Below are 22041 nucleotides of genomic sequence, written 5' to 3'. Positions count from 1 at the left end.
AAAAAAAAAAGAAGAAAAAAATTCAGGAATTCTGTCATTTGGTTGTTCAATTATCTGGAGCTTGAAATCTGACGCCGTGGGAGCATTTACACTGTGGAAACTGGCAGAAGTCACTTACCAGGGCTTTTGTTTTATTGCAGAGAGCTACTGAATTTTATTTTAGACCAGCACCCTATGGATTCTGAGGCAATGCAGGAGGAGACAAAGTTAAAGAGCAGGAGCCACCGGATGGAGCAGACCAGAAGAGACGAGAGGCCCCATGGCCTTGGCTGGGGCTTCCAAGGTCCCCTTATCGGTTTCATAAACACTGTGTGGTTCTGGAGCCAGCCCACTGGGCTGCCAAGTCTCAGAACTCAAATGGCCTCAAAGAGACCAGAAGTTGCAGCTTGCTGTCTCCCTCCCCTCAGAAGCCCAGCCGAGGTTGGTCAGGGTGTCTTAGAGAGCACGGGAACCATCATAAGAGGAAAGTCTCAGGCGTCTGGTGACAGTTTGCACCCATCTCTCCTCCGTCCAAGATGCGGTGGTGGTACACAGGCGTCAGTCTCCCATGGGCAGCCACAGGGCCTTGGTCTGTGCTGCCCGCAGCCCCAGCTCTGGACCTGCCCCCTCAGCGTCCTGATCCCAGGCCCGCGGGAGGCCCCTGTTCACCCACACTGGCTTCAGGTTTCCTGCTGAGGCCCACTCCACAAACTGGGAGCCCTGGCGAGGGGAGAGGGGGCATCAGCAATTCCGGCGGCTTGGTTGCTAAGCAGCTGCTGCCTTGGCAACAAGGACTCTTACTGAGGAGGGGCCTCAAGGCTTGACCTAGGCTCTCTGGCTACACTGCTCAGCTCCTAGCAAGAGAAACTTCCAGATGCTGAGGGAAACAGGGCTGACCTTTGTGGCTAGGGAATTTCCTCCCTGTTGACAGCCCACATGCAAAGGAATGGGGCCCGAGGCTCTTGTTAAGGAGGTTTAAGAGGGTGGACAGTGGGCTTCTGACTCTGTCGCTAGGATGTGGTCCTTAGCAATGGGTTGTCCAATAAGATTAGGTGTTTGGGATGGGCGGGGTCTCAGGCCCCTGTTGCTAAGGAGATCCTTTTCCTTAGCAGCCGGGCTCTAACGGGGCAGGACCTCAGAACCTGGTTGCCAAGGAGTTTCTCCCCCTTAGCAACGGGAGTTCAGGTGCCGCCATGTTCCCAAAGATGCTGAGGAGAGGCAAACAAAGCGTACCTGGACAGATCCGAAATACCACAGGGCCTGGACGTCCTGGTGCAAGGCCAGGCAGCGGGTCAGGTGGTCACGGTCGCCTGTGACCACGTTCACCAGGCCTGCTGGCAACAAGGTGGCCACATCCTAGGGGATCGGAGAGTGGGTCATCCAGGGTGGCAAGGGAAAGAGAGAGAGAGCCCAAGGGCAGGGGGGCAGGGCGAGGTGTGAGCACCTGGGGAGTGGCCATGGGCTCCCGGAAGGAATGGGGCTGGGGTCCTGGTCCAGAGAGAATGGTCATTGGGTCTACAAGGAGTGAAGGCTTGGATGTTGGGACTGGGGTTCTCCAGGGGGTGGGGGGAGAGCTGAGCTCTGTGAGGGCCTGGGGGCACCTTCCATCAGTCTGCTGCCCTGGGGCTGCTGGGAGCCACAGCGGACAGGCAGGAAGGCAAGTGACGGTACCTGGCAGACCTCCAAGGCGGGGATGGGACAGGTCCCGCTGGGCACCAAGACCACAGTGTTGCCGTGGGCCAGGGCGGGGGCCAGCAGGGACACGAAGGCCAGCAGGGGCCACTCGTCCGGGCACACGATAGCCAGCACACCCAGCGGCTCCCTCAGCCGGAGCACGGGACCTCTCAGCTCTGCTACCTGCAGGGACAGGCAGGAGGTCAAGGGCGGGACAGGGGAGCCTGACTGTCCTCCCAGGGCCTCCTCCATCACCCGCCCTTCTCTCCTCTCATCCCCATCTTCGCTTCATCACAATTCCTATAGCAATGTAACAGGTGATGGTTCAGAGCACAGACTCTGGAGCTAGGTGCTGGGTTCAAGTTCCGGCTCTGTCACTCACCAGCTGTGTGACCCTGGGCAAGTTACTTAACCTCTCTGGGCCTTAGTTTCCCATCTTTAAAGTGAGGCTAATCACAGTGCCTACAACAGAGATTTGTTGTTAGGATGAAATGAGTTAATGTGTGTTGAGGGCTCAGAACCTGGCCCATGGGTTTGTTTGTGCGTGTATGTTTTTTGTGAAAGCTGTATTGAATATATTTGACATTCACCGAACTGCACACACGTTAAAGGGTACAATTTGGGGGCCAGCCTGGTGGCGCAGTGGTTAAGTTCACACATTCCGCTTTGCCAGCCCGGAGTTCACCGGTTCGGATCCCGGGTGCAGACATGGCACCGCTTGGCAAGCCATGCTGTGGCAGGCGGCCCACATATAAAGTAGAGGAAGATGGGCCCGGATGTTAGCTCAGGGCTAATCTTCCCCAAAAGAAACTCAAAATAAATAAATAAAGGGTACAATTTGATAGGTTTTGAGAAATGTGAAACCAACCACTACAATCAAGATAATGAACTTCAGGGCTGGCCCTGTGGCCAAGTGGTTAAGTTCGCGTGCTCTGCTTTGGGGGCCCAGGGTTCGTGGGTTCGGATCCTGGGTGTGGACCTACACGCCGCTCATCAAGCCACGCTGTGGCAGCGTCCCACAGAGAGGAACTAGAATGACCTACAACTAGGATACACGACTATGCACTGGGGCTTTGGGGAGGGAAAAAAAAGAGGTCCGAATCAGAATCCCAACGACATTCTGCACAGAAAGAGAACAAAGAATGTTAACATTCATATGGGGTACAGAAGACCCCGAACAGCCAAAGCAATCCTGAGAAATAAGAACAAGGCTGGAGGCATTGCAATCTCTGACTTCAAAATTACGAAGCCACAGTAATCAAAACAGCATGGTACTGGTACAAGAACAGACACATGGATCAATGGATCGGAACTGAAAGCTCAGAAATAAACCCACACGTCTACAGTCAGCTAATCTTCAGCACAGGAACCAAGAAGATACAACAGAAAGAGGAAAGTCTCTTCAATAAATGGTGCTGGGAAAACTGGACAGCCACAGGCAAAAGGATGAAACTTGACCATTATGTTTCTCCATACACAAAAATAAACTCAAAGTGGACCAAAGACTTGAAGGTAAGACTGGAAACCATAAAACTTCTGGAAGAAAATACAGGCAGTACACTCTTTGACACGAGCCTTAAAAGGATCTTTGTAAATACCGTGTCTCCTTGGACAAGGAAACAAAAGAAAAAATAAACAAGTGGGACTTCATCAGACTAAAGAGCTTCTGGAAGGAAAAGGAAACCAGAATCAAAATGAAAAAACAACCCCCCAACTGGGAGAAAATATTTGCAAGTCATATATCCGATAAGGGGTTAATCTCCATAATATATAAAGAGCTCACACAACCGAACTACAAAAAAAAAAAAAACAACCCAATCAAAAAGTGGGCAGAGGACGTGAACACACATTTTTATAAAGAAGATCTACAGATGGCCAATAGGTAGGTGAAAAGATGCTCAACATCACTAATCATCAGGGAAATGCAAATCAAAACTACACTCAGATATCATCTTCTGCCCGTTAGAATGGCTATAATGACCAGGGCAAAAAATAACAAATGTTGCAGAGGGTGTGGAGAAAAGGGAACCCTCATCCACTGCTGGTGGGAATGCAAACTGGTGCAGCCACCATGGAAAATAGTACGGAGATTTCTCAAAAAATTAAAAATAGAAATACCATATGACCCAGCCATCCCACTACTGGGTATCTATCCAAAGAACTTGAAGTCAACAATCCAAACAGACTTATATACCCCTATGTTCACTGCAGCATTATTCACAACAGCCAAGATGTGGAAGCAACCCAAGTGCCCATCAACGGATGAATGGAAAGAAGATGTGGTATGTATATACAATGGAATACTACTCAGCCATGAAAAAGATGAAATTGTCCCATTTGCATCAACATGGATGGACCCGGAGGGTATGATGTTAAGCAAAATTAGCCAGACAGAGAAAGACAAACACCAGATGATTCCACTCATATGTGGAAGATAAACAAACACATGGACAAAGAGAACAATTTCGTGGTTAGCAGGGGGAAGAGAGAGAGGGAGGGCAAAGGGATGAAGGGGCACATTTACACCGCGTCTGACAAATAGTAACGTACAACTGAAATTTCCCAACATTATAAACTATTTAGACCACAATAAAAAAAAAAAAGAGGAAGATTGGCAACAGATGTTAGCTCAGGGCCAACTTTCCAAAAAAAAAGAAGAAGAAGAAGAGGACAAAAGACTTAAAAAAAAAAAAAGATAAAGATAATAATGAACTTTACCCCAAAAAATTTCCTCGTGCCCCTTTGTACTCCTTCCCTCCTGCCCCCATTTGAACTCTCTCTGTCCTCAGACAACCTCTGATCTGCTTTCTATTAGTTTGTATGTTCTAGAGTTTTCTAGAACTTTCTAGATACGGAATCATAGAGTCTTTTATCTGCTTTCTTTCACCAGCTCAGTCATTTTGAGATTCATCCATGCTGTAGCATGGACATTCCTTGACCGCCGAGCAGGATTCCACTGTGTGGATGAACCACACCTCGTTTCTCCAGTAACCTATCAAGGGACATTTGGATTGCTTCCAGTTTTTGGCTACTCTGAATAATGCTGCTATAAACAACTGTATGTAAGTCTTTCTAGGGAATCTATGCTTTCAGTTCTTTTGGGATAAAACCTACAAATTAAGTCTATTGAAACAAATAACTAGGAATCATGGTGCGTTATATGGTAAGAGTGTACTTCATTTTTTAAGAAACTGACAAACTGTTTTCCAAAGGGGTCGTCCCTCTTACATCCACCTCACAGGGTGCGAGAGTCTCAGTTCCTCCACATTCTCACCAACACTTGCTATGGTCCGTCTTTTGAATGTTGCCACCCTAATGGGTGCATAATGATATCTCGTCGCGGTTTTGAGTTGCATTTCTCCAATGACTAATGAGCTTATTGGCCACCCACAAGCAAACAGTTTGTGAGCCTTTGGCTACGTCTCAGGCCTTAGGTGCTCAACTCATTTAGTCTCCGTCACAACTCCTCATGGTCAATAGTGTCGTATAATTGTATGACTGCAATCATTCATGGAGGAGACCCAGGTCCCATGACTTGCTATCTTTCTGTTATCTCCATCCCTGAGTGCTCCTATGCCATCGCCCGAGTCGCTCAATCCTCCTGCCTTCTTCACTGGACCCGCCATATGGGTCACACCAACCCAGTATCCATATGCAGTTGCATATTATGTACATAAATGAAACAAAAGTCACACCAAGAAATACTCTGTGCAATGTACTCTCTATTTTCTATCCTATTCTCTTTTTCTAAAAAAAAAAAAAAGCCATGGGGCCTGGCACAGTGGTTAAGTTCACATGCTCCACTGGGGCAGCCCAGGGTTTGCAGGTTTGGATCCCGGGTGTGGAGCTACACACTGCTCGTCAAGCCATGCTGTGGCAGGCGTCCCACATATAAAATAGAGGAAGATGGGCACAGATGTTAGCTCAGGGCCAGTCTTCCTCAGCAAAAAGAGGAGGATTGGTGGCGGATATTAGCTCAGGCCTAATCTTCCTCACCAAAAAAAAAAAAAAAGAAAAGAAAAGAGAAAAAATTCATGGTTCCAACTCACTAAGTTGATTTTACAGCCCAGTAATGGGTCACTAAAAACAATCTGAAACGCTCCTCTATAAGGTGAGCCATATGCCCATTACACAGATGAGAATATCAAGGTGCAGAAAGGTGAGGCCACTTGCCGATGACCATGCAGCTGGGAGCCAGTGGGGCTGCGCCTGGACCCCACATCTGGCTTGCTCATTCCAGAGCCCCCGCTCTGACCCCACTGCAGACTGCCCACCTGGCTGCCCACACACGGACCCCTCTCACCTGCAGGGTGTGGCCCTGGGCCTGGGCCCGGGCCCCCCAAGCCCGAAGCCGCCTCACACTCAGCTCCACCTCGGCCTTGGCGACCTTGAGCTCCACTCCGTGCCTCTCCAGCCTCGCGGCCAGTGCGGACTCCCTGCGCTCCAGCGCAGCCGCCAGGGCCCCCAGGAGGGCTGCCCGAGCCCCTGGCGACTGGCCCACCCAGCTGCGGGCGGACAGTGCACATCGGGGTCGGCATCCTGGTCCCGGCTCTTCCCAGGTGCCCCACCTCTGTCCGCAGCCCCTACCCCGGGGGTCCAGGCCCGACAGCCCATCCTTCTGGGGAGGGGAGTGAGGGGCCAGACCCACATCCCATCAGCCCTTGGGGGTCCCAGACTGCCCCCTCTGATGCCCCACGACCCCTGGGCTTTCCCGTGCGACCCGCTTACCCAGGGGCAGCCTGGTGGGCAGCCTCCACAGCACCGCGGATGTCCTTGGCTCCGCCCTCAGCCACGTAGCCATGGAGATTGCCGTGGGAATCCTGGATGGGCCTGGAGCTCCGGGCCCCAGGAGCCTGGAAACGGCCCCCCACGAAAAGCCCATAGGGGGGTGCTGAGCTGGAGCAAAGTGACGCGTGAGGCTGGGTCCTGGGGCCAGGGCTGCTCAGAGCCCATGGCCTCCCATTGGATGAACCACCCCAGCTCCCACGAGCCTCTGGGGGACCCCGAATCCCTGGCCCCAGGAGTCTCTGGGAGAGCAGACTTTCACTTAACAGAATTAAGACTCTCATCAGGGGTCGGGGTGAAGGCGTCAGACCCCGAATGCAATCCTCAGCAAGCCCCTCGATGGCTCTAACAAATTGCCCTCCAGGCCAGTTGGCCATAACCTCCCCTCGCCCCGTCCACACCCTCACGGATTCTGGGCGTTGCAGCCCCTGGAACAGCTCACCTGGGCCCTGTTTCAGGCCCAGCTGGAAGGGTGGAGGGGACAGCAAGGCCAAAGGTGTCATAGTTCAGATTCTCGGAAAGGGAGGGCTGCCGGGCAGGAGTCCCTGAGGGCCGCAGATACTCATAGAGACCCTATGAGAGGGACAGTGTCAAGAGGATGCAAGGTGGCCACAGGGTGGACGGAGGGGTGGGATGGGTGGGGAGGGGGCACTCACATCTGGGCCCCCGTGCCAGGAAGACCCACTCTCCTTGCAGCCACCTGTGGGCACGGCAGGGTCTCTGAGGCCGTGGGCATTGATCCACACTATTCCCATCCGGAGCCTGTGGGGACAGAGGGGGACATCAGAGAGAAGAAGAGAAAGCTGAGGGGGGCAGTGAATCAGAGAGAGTGTGGGGAGAGGGACCAGACAGAGAGGCGGGGACACCAAGACTGAAGCTGGGCCATCCCAACAGGCCGCTTCTTGGGCCCCTGCAGGTGCCAACTGACCTGTAGCCCAGCTCTAGGGCCTGCCCCAGCCTCTCGCTCCACACGCTGGCACTGCCTCCTCGGGGCGTCCCGTTGGCCACTGCCAGGGCCTCCTTGGCTGTGCGGAATGGGGAGGCCACCACCAGAGGCCATGGCACCTGGAAGGGGTGACGAGGGAGTTCAGGCGGCCTGGCCAGCCCCTCCCTCTGACACCCCACCCACTGCGGGACCAGCTGAGAGTAGTCAGCAGCCCCCAGACCCAGGCCAAATGGCCAGCCCAGGGGCCTCCGCAGCTGGAGTGCTGCTGCCCATATCAGGCTGAGGACATGGGGATGGAACAGGATCTCTGGGGTCCTACGGGGCTCACCTCAGTCTGGGCACATGGGGAGGCTGGGGGCAGGTCAGAGATCAAGGTTGGTGGATAGAATGGGCTGTCTGAGGGCACATCGCCAGCCTGGAACACCTGGGGAGAAAGAGACATAGATCAAGAAGTCCACCCCCAGCCCCTCCCGCCCAAGGACCCGGGAGCCCTGGAGCCCCCAGCCCCTCCTCCCTCAGACCCGGGGTTTCAGGCCCCAGCCCCTCCTCCCTCAGACCTGGGAGTCGGGTCTCCAGGTCCCTCCTCGCCGGCACCCCGGAGTCTTTGCTCCCAGCTCACCTGCGCACCCTGGCTCTGGGCCTCGTGCACATAGCGCTGGGCCAGGTCACGTGCGGCAGCCCCTCGGGCCCCCATGTCTACAGCCCCGTCCAGCCCTCGGCCAACCCGAAGCCGCCCCATCCGCGCCTGGAGCCGTGTCATCGTCTCATCCCACACAGACTCCTGGATGAGAAGCCTGAGGCCGCCCTGATAGGAAAAGGGGTGTCGGGGCAGGTGAACTCAGGGCCCATGTGGTGGGGACAGGTCCCCACAGAGGGCCGAGACTCAGGGACACACATGAACACATTAAAGGGGGATCAGGGAAAAGTGGCCGAGGACCCTGGAGACTCTGAGGCCCCGAAGCCCAGGTACGAGATGGAGTTACAGAAAGTTGGTGATTCAGGGTGAAGAGAAAGGTTGGAAAACGAGAGACATGGATACTCCGAAAAATGAAGAGATCCTAACGAATAAGAGATACAGAGCCCCTGACTCTGTAAGACCACGAGAGCCAGGACGTGGGGATTCAGAAACTCGGGGTGATGAGGAGCCCCACATAAGCGACGGTGTAAAGATAGAGCTTTGGGATGCAAAGAACTGAAAATGAACATGAACAGAGACTCAGGGCCCCAAGCTCTGGACAGAATGCACAGCCCTGAGGACACGAGGGGACATGAGTGCATGGGTCTCACCTGGCTGCGGTCGGACCAGGTTGCATCCACGACACCCTCCACAGCCGAGTCCACATCAGCTGCCTCTGTCAGCAGCAGCAGCGACTCGGCCCCCAGGGCCAGGCTCAGCTCGAGACCCTGGCCCGCCAGGGTCCGCCGAAGGGTACGTCCTTCCTGTGGGACCCCCGCAGGGTTCAGCTCAGGGAAGAGCATTCCAGCCCCCGAGCCGTGTCTCATCCCCCTCCCAGACCTGAAAATACCTCGACAGCTCCACAGAAGGCCACCTTCTGGACTCCAGGCTGGGAGGCCAGGACTGGCCCCAGGGAGGTAGGGCCACTGATCATGTTGAGGATTCCTGGGAATGAGCCCAGTTCTCCTGCCAGCTGGGCCAGGAGGAGGGGCGCCGGGGAGGCTGGGGGCACGAGGACCACCACAGTGCAGCCTGGGAAAGGTAGGCAGCTCAAGGATCCTGGAGTCCCAGCCCCTAGCCCTTCCTGCCTCAGACCCAGGAGTCCAGACCCCCAACCCCTCCTCCCTCAGACTGGGGAGTCCAGGCCCCCGGCCCCTCCTCCCTCAGACCCAGGGGTCCAGGCCCCCAGCCCCTCCTCCCTCAGACGAGGAGTCCAGGCTCCCAGCCCCTCCTCCCTCAGACCCAGGGATCCAGGCCCCCAGCCCCTCTTCCCTCAGACCCAGGAGTCCAGCCCCAGCCCCTCCTCCCTCAGACCCAGCGGTCCAGACCCCAGCCCCTCCTCCCTCAGACCCAGGGATCCAGGCCCCCAGCCCCTCCTCCCTCAGACCCAGGAGTCAGGCCCCCAGCCCCTCCTCCCTCAGACCAGGAGTCCAGCTCCCAGTCCCTCCTCCTTCAGACCCAGAAGTCCAGGCCCCAGCCCATCAATTACCCACAGCCAGGGCAGGGCAAATCCTCCACATCATCTCAAGGAAGGAGAATGTGGGTGGCACGATGAGACCAATTACTCCTGCAAGAACAAATGAGGGGACTGGGGCAGGCACCGATGGGTCATAAGGGAGGCGGGGGCTGGGGGCCAGGACTCCTGCTTCTCACCCATGGGCTCCCAGCCTGCCAGCGCCTCCTCCTGGGTGTGTGCCTGGACTGCATGGTACTGGAGCAGCTGCTGGGCCAGCGGGACATCCCTGTCTCGAACCTCTCGAACGGCCCGTCCAGTAACCAGGGACTCCAGGGTCCACAGCAGGCGCTGGTGCTTCTGGATCATCTTGGCCAGCCTGTGGAGAAAACAAGTGGGAAAGTCATTTCCCACTATCCCTCAGCCTGGCGGAGGCCTGGAACATGCCCCATATACCTGGACTACAATTCCCATGAAACCCTGGGGGCATCCCCACCATTTACTAGGGGTGGAAGGCACCAAAGATTCATGGGAAATGTAGTCTGGGAACACTCCACACTTGAGAGTGCAGTGTAAAGATGTTGGCCACTTGTAACCCCCAAAGGTGCTGGGAAATTGAGGCTTAGGCTATAATATCAATTGCACTCTGGGAAATGGAATCTTTGTCTCCAGCTGCCCCAAGAATGTGCTGGAAAATGGCTCCACCAGTCCCGGTAAGCTGCAGAGAAATGGAGCTCGGATGAGCCCCAAGGATATTCTGAGAAATAGAGGCTTTGTCATTACTGTCCCAGTGGATAGTGGGAAACAGATGTTTTAGTTGCTAAAGGCTCAAAGGCATGCTGGGAATACGAGCCTTAGCTGCCATGAATTCAATGGGATATTGGGAAATAAAGTTTTGTTCCCAAGTCCTTCCCCACCTCCTGGGGTCCAGATCTCAACTACATTACCTGGTCAGGTGCTGGGCCCGACGGGCTCCGGGGAGCGTGCTCCAGTTCTCCAACGCGGTCCTGGCTGCCTCCACGGCTGCCGCCACATCCTCCGCCTGGGCCTGGAGGCAAATGGCCAAGTTCTCTCCTGGGAAGATGAATGGGAGGGAAGGGAGCCCATGTCAGAACTGGAGGGGGCTGAGATTTCTGGAGCCCAGTAGCATCCCAAGGCAGTAAAGTTTGTCTCCAGCCTACTCTGGGTCTCAGTTTTGCCCTCTGACAAATGGGGATAAATCTATCGGTCATTGCTCTGGCTGGGTCCCACAGACAAGAAAGGGATTTTAGTAGACAGTGACTTCAAAAAGTATCCACAGGGAATTGGGACCATAATTAGGACGCTGATTATCAGAAAGAGCTGGAAATCTCAGCCTCCTCCTCTCACCAGTTGCTCCCTGCCCTCAGGGCCCTGAGCAAAGAGAACGGGGTGTTGTTGGTGGGTACGGCTGGGGGTCTAGACACCTCTCCCTCCCAGAATGACTGGGGACACCTCATACCTGTGATGGGATCCTGGCAAGGCACTGAATTCCTACGTTCCGGCTTTAACCACTTTCCATTTACATAGTGACCCAAGTGCCGGTCCTGGGTGTCCAGCCAGGCCTGGGGGAGAGGGGGACAGTTTGGAAAGGGGTCTAGGAGGCAGCTGGGAGAGCTCAGTCCCCATGCAGAGTCTGGGTCAAATGGCAGCCCCAGGGGTAACATTGATGAACCACCAAACTGTTTTCCACAGCAGCTGCAGTTTCCCATTGCCACCAGCAACATATGAGGGGTACCCTATTGGCTTTTAAACATAAACGTGAATGTAAGATGAATGAAACTGTTAGTGCCACCTAAATAGCTTAAGATAAACACAGCCGATGGTTAGCATAAGGGAAGCCATCTTATAGAGGGAAACTACGTTGGGACTCTAACAAGACCCCCCTTTTCCTCATTAGCAATGCTCCAGTTCGCACATAGCTTAGAAAAGTACACATCTGCTTCTCTATTTTTGAAGGCTTGGCTTATACACAGACCTCCTTATTCTGATAAGACGATAACTTTGTTTTTTCAGCTTTTCCAGGGATGTGACGACCTTCGGGAAAAAAACCTCTGCTGATATCCGTCGTGGGTGAAGAGAGAAAGGAATGTTCTGTAGTCTCAAGGACGACAGCTCCAGATGGTCAACATCCCAAGACCCCCCCCTTTGTAGCCCATTTGTCCACAAAACTGCTTCAAAATTTTGTAGCTTTAAGATGGTTCTTTAGGACACGAGTCCACCATCTTCCCCCTTGCTGGCAAGCTGGAATAAAAGACCCTTTCTCTCCTACCATCTTGCCTCCCGACTGTTGGCTTGTCTTGTGGCGGATAGAAGATCCCCTTTGGCAGTTACAAAGCCTTTTCTCCTCCATGGAGAAATGACCTTAGGTTAACTTGCTATTTTCCTGGAAACCTGATACGATTCAGCTGCATTCTGAGGCAACATCGACCCCTGACAGGTCCACTGTCCCTGGCCTGGGGAAACTGGGAACACGCCGTAAATATCCAGTAGGAAGCCAGATCACTGGGGCTTTCTGGAGTGCTGTGCATTCTTGGGACGGGGCACGCCCCTTGCCAGGACCCTGGAAGCAATGCCCAGGAGGCTGGATCAAGCGGTAGTAGGCTCTCTTCGGGATGTATGCCTTCTATGCCAGGTGGCTTCCAGGCCTACCTGTGTGATGGCGTTCCCTCCCACCTCAGCTGTCAGCTGTCATCATGTGCGGGAGCAATGTGGACCCTCACTGAAGACACAGGGCTGATGCTACCCTGCCACGTGTAGCTTATTTGGCTGTGAGGCATCTAACTGAGGCCAAGACAGCACACGGGCGTTGCAGGAGGGGCAGCCTAGCATCGAGTTCCTGGAGTTAGGGGCCACACAGCCCAGGTTTGAATGTGGCCCCAGTGCTTACTTGCTGTGCAACCTTAGCCAGGGCCTTCGAACACCCTGGCCTCGGCTAAGCCAGCTGGGAGCTGACTGGCAGATGAGGATAATCATAGTCCCTCCCTACTCCACAGGGCCATGGTGAGGATCAAATAGACCAATACACGTCACAGGCTCAGAGCAGCACGACTTAAGACTTTCTTTTTTTTTTTGAGGAAGACTGGCCCTGAGCTAACATCCATGCCCATCTTCCTCTATTTTATACGTGGGACGCCTGCCACAGCATGGCTTTTGCCAAGCGGTGCCATGTCCGCACCCGGGATGCGAACCAGCGAACCTGGGGCCCCGGAAGTGGAATGTGCACACTTAACCGCTGCGCCACCGGGCCGACCCCGAGACTTTCCATTAATTTTATTGCATTTCGCCTCCACGTCTGCTAAATGTTTCTCTCTCTCTCTGGTCCTGTCTTCCCTAAATCCTTGCTAAATCCAAGACACGCCTCCCACTTTTTCCTTCTACAAACTCTGTTTTCTCTTACCTTCCCCGATGCCACATTCTCCCGATTTTTCTCTAACCCTGCTTACTTTAAAATGAAATTGTCAGGGGCCGGCCCCATGGCCAAGTGGTTAAGTTCTCGCGCTCTGCTTCGGCGGCCCAGGGTTTCACCAGTTCAAATCCTGGGCGCAGATATGGCATCACTCATCAGGCCACGCTGAGGCAATGTCCCACATGCCACAACTAGAAGGACCCACAACTAAAAACACACAACTATGTACTGGGGGATTTTGGAGAAAAAGGAAAAATAAAATCTTTAAAATGAAATGGTCAGCCAGAAGTCTCAAATTCAAACATACCTCCCCCCTGGCCCGCCGCCCCTGCCACCCAGGGAAAGAGACATTTTTGAAATAGTTGGGGATATATGAACATGAGCTGGGCATTAGATGATATTGAAGAAGGACTGTTAATGTTGCCAAGTGTGAAAATGGCACGGTGGTTACATTACAAAATGAGCCCTTATCTCGTAGAAATGAGGATTACAATATTTATGGGAAAATAACATGACAACTGGGATTAAAATCACTCCAGAAAAAAGGGAGAAAACAAAGAGATACAACATTAGACCAAATGTTGATAATTGTTGAAGTTGAGCGATGGGTAAACAGGAGTTCAGAATAATCAGTATTCTGCGGAAGTTTGCAAAACTTTCCCCAAAGAAAAACAAACCTCTAAAAGAATGTCCGCAGGGTGCTGCCAGGCCATATTAGTGCGAGAAGGGGGCCTGCTGGAGACTGGGAATTCAGGACTTGTCTAAAAACAGTCGCTACTGGATCCAGATGATTTTTGTCAGGAACTGTGAGCCAAAGCTTGCCAACTCTGAGGATTGGATTTTCAAGAGGAGCTGGAATCCCGGATGTTTACACGGAATTAGTTGTTGGCTAATTCACATTTTCAAACATAAAGGTCAGGCCAAAGAAAATGTTTGTGGGTTGAGTCTGGCCCACAGACTGTAAGGCTGAGACCCTGGCACCTTGGCTTGGGGTGGTGGTGGGGGCATGGCCTCTGAATCCGGGGGCTCAGCTTCACTTCCAAGTGTGGGAATTCTCTGTACTTTATCCCAGATCCTCTTATCTGAGTCTACACTCTATTTCTAGATAATCTGGTCACTCCCATGGTTCTTTCTACATGGGTGACTCCCAGGTCCGTTTCCAGATCTGAGGTTCAGGCCCAAGTAGCATTTGACTCCTGCCACAGCCCAAGGCTATCCCCAGGTCCTTTACACTCATTATGTGATAACCAAGCTCAGCCTCTGTCCCCCCTGAGTCCGGCTCTTCCTAGGTTCACCATGGGGTGGGGGCAGAAGAGCCACGCAGTCACATGACCAGACCCCAGTTCTTGCCCTCTCAATCCCCTATACCCTGTTTCTCCTGGATCTCTGCCTCATCCCCTCCTCTCCATCTCCACAGCCCGCGCAGGCTCTGGCCTCATCTTCCTCCACTTGGCCAGCCTCCTTTTCTCTCCATTAAGAGAAGCCCAAGCTTCCCACGCCCGGGTGCTAGAGGCCCCTGTGGGATGACGAGAGCCCCACGGCGGGATTTTGAGGGGTCTAGGTAACTACAGAATATTCAAGGCACCCTACTTATGCACCAAGGAACCCCAAGGTGGTTCTGGGAGACGCTGAGGGGTCATGTGAGTCTTAGGGAAGTTCTGAAGAACCACGAGGGATCACGGGATCCTCATGAGGATCTTAAGAGGCCCTGAAGAATCACGGGAGCCCCAAGGGACATTCTGAGAGGCCGTGAGGGGTCAGGGGAGCCCCACGGGGGTCTTCGGAGGGGCAGCAGGTAATTACAGTAAGGTCTGATGTATTCTGGGGTTGAGAGTTCCCGAGATCATAGGAGCCCCGCAAGGATCGAGGGGGCCCTGAGAAATCACGAGGGCTCTGCGGGGGTTTCGAAGGTCTCCGAGTGAGAAAGGGAGCCCCCCAGGAATGCGGGGGGTCCTGGAGGACCATGAGAGCCACAGAATGTTCTGGGGGAAACGCGGGAGGTCTGAGGGGGTTCTGAGTGTCCTTGAAAGATCACGGAGCCCCAGAGGAATTCGGAGTCCCGGGGGATCACGGGAGATCCTGAGGGGGCCCTGAGGAATCCCAGGAGCCTCTCGGGGGGGGTTCTGAGGAATCGGGGAAACACCTCCGTGAGCTCTGCAGCGCGGAGCACAGCAGCTCCTAAGAATCAACGCAAGAGACTAAAAGGCTGAGACGGCCACCGCAAGGGCTCCTGGGAACATGCTCCAGGGCTGGGTCTAAGGCGGGGCGGGAATCAAGGGACGGAAAGGGGCGGGGCTGCTGAACAGCCGCGGAGGATCACGGGAGTCCGCGCACAAAACAGGGCCTGGAAGTGGGGGGGAAGGTGAGGGGGGACGTGTAGGCAGTGTGGCCAGGCAGGGCCTCACCAGTGCGCATGCGTGGCTCTCCGGCGCGGGTCCGTACTCCAGCGTGGTGAAGATTTCTCGGGCGCGGGGCGCTGTGCGCGTCGCCGCAGCCATCACCCCGCCTGAGCCGCTTTCCACGAAGGACTGCGGGGCTCTCTGCCAAAGGGGAACCTTGGGGTCCGAAGTCGGCACCACCCACTCCAGCCCCAGGGGCGGGGCTACGGAGATAGAGCGTAACCCCGCCTTAGGACCCGGTGACCCCGCCTACAGGCCCGCGTTGGGGAATATAGTTTGGAGCATGCGCAGTCCTCAAAGCGGCGGGGGAAGAGGGAACAAAAATGTGGGCGCCTCGCAAATAGTTAGGAGGGCTCCAGATTTAGAAGGGTGACCGTATTGGTGTGTCTTCTCGCCCCCCTGTTCATATATGGGAGACAGGAAGTGCCGCTTTTAGTCCAAATTACGTTTACTAGAGAATCGACTCTAGCTCTGGGACGAAGTGATAGTTCAGAGATCAGAAGGGGGTCTTTTAGGATGGACATTGAAATTAAAGTTTTGAAAGTGTGCCAGCCTTGATTGCCCCGTTAGTTGGACAGACGTGTTTGTCGGTAGAAGTGTGGCTTTAAGCGACACAGGAAGTGTGGCACTTAGTGCGCAGTCTCAGGATTTAGTTTTGATTGGTTGAGGTGAGAGGCGGGGCTTCAGATTTAGGCCATGATTGGTCAGTAGCGCGCATGCGGTTGCGGGATTGACGAATGAACGTCGGGGTAATCGGAAGTGTGGCTTGCGCAGAGGCCGGAAGTGTGGCTGTCATTTACACATGGGGCGGGTAGGACCTAGAGAGCATCTAGAGATATTGGCTCCCAACGGATTTGACGACGGTATCTGGTCTGAGTGGAATTGTAGTCTCAGGCCAGATTCTTAGATTTTCGTACAGAATCGTGGCTGTCGGGAGTCGGTTGAGGGCCCGGCCGCAGGCCCCAGAGTTCGGATCCCGGCGAAGGTTCCCCACGTCGGGGTTGCTGAGGACGCCTAGGTCTCTTCCCCAGGGCCATGGCGGACTCGAGGCTGCTGGTGCCGGAGCTAAGCGAGGTAGAGACGATGGGCGCTGAGACGGCGCGTTTCGAGGAGCTGCTGCTGCAGGTGCGCCCTGACCAGCTCCTGGGTCCCTGGGTATTCGGGGGGTGTTTTTCCCTTAGTGCTCAGAGATGGGACTACAGTTCCCAGAATGCAGTAGGGCGGCAACTGGGCCTTACATGGAATTGTAGTTGCTGAACTCCCAGTTTGCTAGGTTCTGGAAGAAACGAAAGTGGGGTTGGGTTTGTTCTTTGGGATCCTCAAAGGAGGAAAAGGACATAGTATGTCTTATTCCCTGCACAGCTCAAATACATAAAAATCGCTCGATAAACGTTTGAAGAACAAAGGAGGGGTCTGATAACTCAGACGCCACATCTAGAGGTTGTTTTCCTTCACACAGGCCTCCAAGGAGCTCCAGCAAGCCCAGACAAGCAAACCAGAGTCAACACAGATCCAACCTCAGCCTGGTGAGGAAGGCAGAAACCCACAGAGGGAGGGACAGAGTCCCAGAGAGAGGTGGACAGAGACTGGGGGCTGGGGACACAGAGAGGAGAGAGGAAAGAGACAGTAATAGAGCACAGAGGCCTGGTGGGGGGTGGGGTGGGGTGGAGTGAAGAGACCCAGAGAGAGCAGGGAAGGGGCCAAGATCCAAAGAGAGGATGGGGAGGACAGGAGTGACTAGGGGGACAGCGGCTCAAAGATAGAAAGAGAATCAGAGATCCTAGGGGCAGGGAGGGGAACGGACCAGAACATGGAGGACCGAGACCCAAAAAGGAGGACAGATCAAAAGGCGGTCGGAGATCGAGGAGTGCGTGGACAGAAACTGAGCCCCATGCAGAGACAGATGGTCAGGACAAACCCATTCCCACCAGGTTTCTGCGTAAAGACCAACTCATCGGAAGGGAAGGTTTTCATCAACATCTGCCACTCACCCTCCATCCCTCCTCCCGCTGACGTGACCGAGGATGAGCTGCTTCAGATGCTGGAGGAGGACCAAGCCGGGTTTCGCATCCCTATGAGTCTGGGAGAGCCTCACGCTGAACTGGATGCAAGTCAGTGCCCTCAGAGGACCCAGGAATCCAGCCCCCTGGGTCCTTTCTTCCCTAGGATCCAAAAATCCAGGGCCCAGGATCCTCCTCCCTCAGGACCCAGAAATGTGGCCCCTCTGATTTGATCCTTTCTCCCGTGGTGAATCCCTAGCCTCCTGGGCATCCAGCACCTGCCGCATAGGGCAGTCCTGGTTCTGCCCACCTATCCAGGCTGGCACTTCTCCCTGCCCCACCCCGGGCCGAGGGACGGCTGGGCAGTGTACTCATTAGTGGATCTCCTGGCTGTAGTCCCGGGCCAGCTCTCGCCCTCATCCCTGTTTTCTTCTCCTCCCTTCTTTCCTGTCTCTCTCTCTCCGCCTTGTCGACCTCTGTCTCTGTTGCATTTCTGTGTCTATATCGTTGTTTTTTCAAATCACATATGTCCCCTGAAGTCTCCTGCGACCAAGCTTTGGGCAGTGCCCTGGGGAGTAGGGACTTCTCAAGCCCGGAACTTGCCGGTGAGAAACTCCTAGTCTTGGGCAAGGGCGAAGGAGACAGATGGGACTTCAATGTGGTGTGATTGGTGCTGCGCTGCAGAGAGCTCTAAACCCCACCGAGGGTCAGGGAAGGCTTCCTGGAGGAGGCAATTCCAGATATAAGATTTGAAAGAACCAGAGGTGTTCTTCAGGCCAAGGCAGAGAAGAGAGTTCTAGGCAGAGGGGACAGAGGGATCCAGAGAGAATGACTGAGTTGGACTGGTCAGTAATCAAGAGTGTTTGGAAGAAATTTAAAGGGACGAGGTGCTAGAAAAGTGAGCTTCTTTCCAGGTAGGAGGGGTAGACCACACAGGGCCTGCAGCCTAGGCTGAAGGACTCAGACCTTAGCCTGGGGGCACCGGGGAGCCATGGGAGGGGCAGGGTCAGCTCTGGGACACGGTGGGGAAGGACCAGAGGGGAAGAGGCTGGAGCTGGAGAGGAGACTGGTTATGAGAGTCCAGACTGGCAAATGCGTGTTTTGAGTCCTCATTTCCTGATCGCCTCCGAATCTCTCTGGCTCTTGTGGCTGCTGTCCTTTATTGTTTCTTCCTCGTGTCTGTGTCTGGGCAGTGGCGTTCCCATGGAGGCCTGGGGGTCTCACCCCCTTTCTCTCCCCGCAGAAGGCCAGGGTTGTACCGCCTACGACGTAGCTGTCAACAGCGACTTCTACCGGAGGATGCAGGTTGGGGGCGGGGCTGCGGGTGAGGCCTGGGCTGGGGCGTCTTCCTCCACCTCCAGCCCTCCCGCATCTCTTCTGTGCTTCTCATTCCTAGAACAGCGATTTCTTGCGAGAGCTCGTGGTCACCATCGCCAGGGAGGGCCTTGAGGACAAATACAGCCTGCAGCTGAATCCAGGTGGGGGGCAGGGCCTGGGCCACCGGGGAGGGGAGAGGGAGAAGAGAGAGAAGAGGTCTCCCACTTTGGGAGAGGTGGGGCTGGTGCAGGCAAGGATTTTCTTAGCCCCTAGGCTGCGGATTCAGGGGAGAGGGCGAGGCTTCCCTAGGTGAACCCGGGGGCTGGGCCCGGCCCGGGATTCCTGGGAAGGGGCGGGGTCTGGAGAGCCTGTGAAGGACGGAGCCAGCGGTATCTCCAGGGGGCAGATTTTATTGGCTAATACCCCTGGAAGGGCGGGGCCAAGGTGGGCGGGGCTCCTAAAGCCAATCTTGAGGGTGTGGTCAGGTCCCTGGCATCCTCGGAGGGTCGGAGTCTCTCCCAGGAGGCTCTTCCAGTGTAGAACCTCCTAAGGGAGCCATGGGAACCCTGACCCATGGGACCTTTGACCCTGCGCACCTTCCCCGCAGAGTGGCGCATGTTGAAGAACCGGGCTTTCCTGGGCTCCATCTCCCAGCAGAATATCCGGTCCCGGCAGCGTCCTCGGATCCAGGAGCTGGAGAACCTGTACACTCCCGACTCCCTCCGACCTGAGGAAAGGTGGGTCTTCGATGAGTTCCCTCTCTCCTGTTTCCCCAACGCTCTTTGCAGTCCCTCCCTCCCCATAGCCAGGCGGTGTCCTGGAGCTTTGGGAACCCAGAGAGGGGAGGAGCAGATCTCCCACTGAGAAGGCATCCTGAGGCAGCAGGGCTGGTGAGAGGGAGAAGAGGAGGGAACAGCATGCAGGCAGAAGGAACAGCCTCAGCAAAGACCTGGCAGATCTTTGTGATTCTGAGTCTTGTTCCTCCCAAGCCCTGAAAAGCCTCACTTGAACCTTTGGCTGGAAGCCCCTGATCTCCTCTTGGCTGAAATTGACCTCCCGAAACTGGTGAGTGCACGCTGGAGTAGAGTGGGAGAATGAGGTCTGCAAGGGTTGGGTTCTTCCGAGAAGGAGTGATCTGGGCTTGTTTCGGGACCTGTGTGAGCCTGGCTACTGCTGCCCTCTGAGCGTGGGGCCTCCTCTGTCCCATGGGGCCCTCAGGCTCACTTCCGGTGTCCCAAGGATGCCCAGAGCATTGTAAGCGCTCACTCTGGGAGACCTGTAATTACTGTCTCTCATCTCTTCCCTGGGAGATGAGACCCTTTAAATATGGTATCCCAACATGCGAGGCTTCTCTCCCGGGTCCATGTTATTATCACCCTGTTGCTGGGAAGGGAGGGGTGGGCTGATTCCACCACATCCCCAGGATGGAGCTCTGGGGCTGTCGCTGGAGATTGGGGAGAACCGCCTGGTGGTGGGGGGCCCCCAGCAGCTGTACCATCTGGATGCCTACATCCCCCTGCGGATCAACTCTGACGAGAGCAAGGCGGCCTTCCATCGGAAGAGAAGGGTACCTAGGGTGATGGGGGGAAGAGGGGGAGGTGCAGGGAAGTGGGGACACTGGGGGACCTGCACTCCTGGGTCTGAGGGAGGAGGGGGCTGGGGGCTGGACTCCTGGGTCCTGAATCCTCCTCCCCTTTCCTCTCTCTCCTCAGCAACTGATGGTGGCAATGCCCCTTCTGTCGGTGCCTTCTTGACCGGCTGTCTGCCCATCTTTCCGAGTGGGGAGAAGAGGCTGGTAGCTTCTCTAAAATTGAAATAAAAGATGTTTCCATTGTTCTGTCTCTGGCTGGGAGTACAGGGGAGTGGGAAGGAAGAGGGACATTGGACCATAGCCCTGGAGGCCCGTGGAGGTCCCTGCCCCAGCTCAGGCCCCGCGCTCTCCCCTGCATCCTCCCTCTGGCCTCCGTGCCTCCAGTCTCTCCCCACCCTCCCCGTCCACCGCCCTTCCTTGGCTCCCGCGCGCCCCCAGGAAAAGGTCCAACCCCTCAGCCCAACCCTCCAGGCTCTGTGGTTTGGCCCCTTTCACACCTCATTTTGGCCTCTTCCTCCCTCTTATTCAGACTAGTCACATTGAACAGTGTTCTGACCACACGGGTTTTTTTGCACCTTAGTTTCTGCTGTTCCCTCTACTTACAATTTGCTCCATACAACCCAGGACATTTCTAGTCGTCTTGTCCTCACAGGGGACGTTTCCCCAGCCCTTTGGTGATCAGACCCACGCCATCATCTCTAGCCTTTCCTACCCCTCGAACTGAGAAGCTGCCCATTCCTGGAACTGTAATTCACATCACAATCACTGTTTTCCCACTTCCCGACTCTGCAAGTATCATTTTCTCTGCTGCGGATACTAACCCCTCCACCCCCGCATCCCCATCATCCTTTTATTGAGCTTTCCCTGGAAAGGTTTTCAAATTTCCAGCTTTCTCTGATCTTTCCCGGCTGAGTTAGAATCCTCCTCTGGTGGTCCGCAATACCCAGGGTTACACTCACAGCTGTGTCCCCTGTGGTGTGACAATGCCTGACATACAGTAGGAACTCAATATTTATTGAATGAATGAATGATTGCCAACAGCCTCTCCTTCCGTAGCGAGTCCTAGGAGGATGAGAAAATAGAGGAGCCTCAGTGGTAAATGTTGGAAGGACAGCAAGGAGGTCGGTGTGGCTGGAACGGAGTGAATTGGGGGCGAGGGGGAGTAGATGGTGAGAAGGCGCAAAGGTAGGGGATGACATCGGATAGAGTGGTGCCTCTGAAGGAGCAAACGTGGTCGCCGTGTTCACCAGAGGGCGCAATGTATCCTCAGCCCACGGTCTCAGAACTACAACTCCCAGCGGCCCTCGGAGTACGCGACCCTTTCGAAGCAAACGGTGAGGTCCAGCGGCCGCTGGGACTTGTAGTTCACACGGGAACTCTCCCTGGGAGGCCGAGAAACTCATTCCCAGGTCTTGAAAAAGTGTGGGGCTGGGTCCTTTCCGCCTTCCTCTATCTCCATGGTGATGGTTCCGGCGAAGGCCGAAGATTTGGCAGCAGCGGCTCCCCCTTCCCCCTCCCTCCTCTTCACCATCTGCTCCACCTTCACACCTGGCTCGGAGCCGCGGCCGCCGCCTCCGCACCCAGGCAGGGAATTCTGCCGCCACAGGGTGGCGCGTGGGGACTGCTCCGCCGGCTACTCCTCCCTGGGACCCAGGGGTCCGGGCTCCCCGGGAATCAGGGGCTTTCTCAAACATAGGCAAAACTGTGAGACCCAGAGACCCAGCGAGACAAGGCGAGGGGCGAGAGGCCGCGGCGGGCAGTGGCAGCCAGGCCACCCCGTCCGTAGCGCCCGCC

At 55.2% G+C, this 22041-nt stretch overlaps 2 protein-coding genes across 7 annotated transcripts; one reads left to right on the top strand and one right to left on the bottom strand.

Moving 5' to 3' along the window:
- Positions 1-124: 124 nt before the first annotated feature.
- Positions 125-15574, bottom strand: ALDH16A1 (aldehyde dehydrogenase 16 family member A1). 5 transcript variants are annotated; one of them, XM_070633144.1, is made up of 18 exons: positions 15346-15526; positions 13618-13792; positions 10994-11096; positions 10461-10587; positions 9714-9892; positions 9550-9627; positions 8911-9092; positions 8672-8824; positions 8004-8189; positions 7713-7808; positions 7367-7503; positions 7095-7200; positions 6881-7011; positions 6382-6549; positions 5957-6158; positions 1651-1836; positions 1213-1335; positions 125-699 (listed from the first exon to the last, which is right to left on the bottom strand). In XM_070633144.1, the coding sequence occupies exons 2-18, from the start codon at positions 13651-13653 to the stop codon at positions 538-540; spliced, it is 2355 nt and encodes a 784-aa protein (XP_070489245.1). In that variant the 5' UTR covers positions 13654-13792; positions 15346-15526; the 3' UTR covers positions 125-537. The 5 variants fall into 5 exon arrangements, with proteins under 5 accessions (XP_070489245.1, XP_070489246.1, XP_070489244.1 ...); XM_070633145.1 differs by having other exon boundaries at positions 13618-13767; positions 15346-15511; XM_070633143.1 differs by lacking the exon at positions 13618-13792 and having other exon boundaries at positions 15346-15574.
- On the top strand, positions 14583-20490 carry PIH1D1 (PIH1 domain containing 1). 2 transcript variants are annotated; one of them, XM_008523785.2, is made up of 10 exons: positions 14583-14735; positions 16371-16464; positions 16799-16865; positions 17271-17450; positions 18583-18644; positions 18736-18817; positions 19264-19393; positions 19646-19721; positions 20080-20223; positions 20369-20490. In XM_008523785.2, the coding sequence occupies exons 2-10, from the start codon at positions 16375-16377 to the stop codon at positions 20408-20410; spliced, it is 873 nt and encodes a 290-aa protein (XP_008522007.1). In that variant the 5' UTR covers positions 14583-14735; positions 16371-16374; the 3' UTR covers positions 20411-20490. The 2 variants fall into 2 exon arrangements, with proteins under 2 accessions (XP_008522007.1, XP_070489255.1); XM_070633154.1 differs by lacking the exon at positions 14583-14735 and adding an exon at positions 15635-15720.
- The last annotated feature ends 1551 nt before the right edge of the window (positions 20491-22041 follow it).

Source organism: Equus przewalskii, chromosome 9 (assembly GCF_037783145.1).
Source record: "Equus przewalskii isolate Varuska chromosome 9, EquPr2, whole genome shotgun sequence".
NCBI classification, from domain to species: domain Eukaryota; kingdom Metazoa; phylum Chordata; class Mammalia; order Perissodactyla; family Equidae; genus Equus; species Equus przewalskii.
This window is presented reverse-complemented; position numbering and strand designations above follow the sequence as displayed.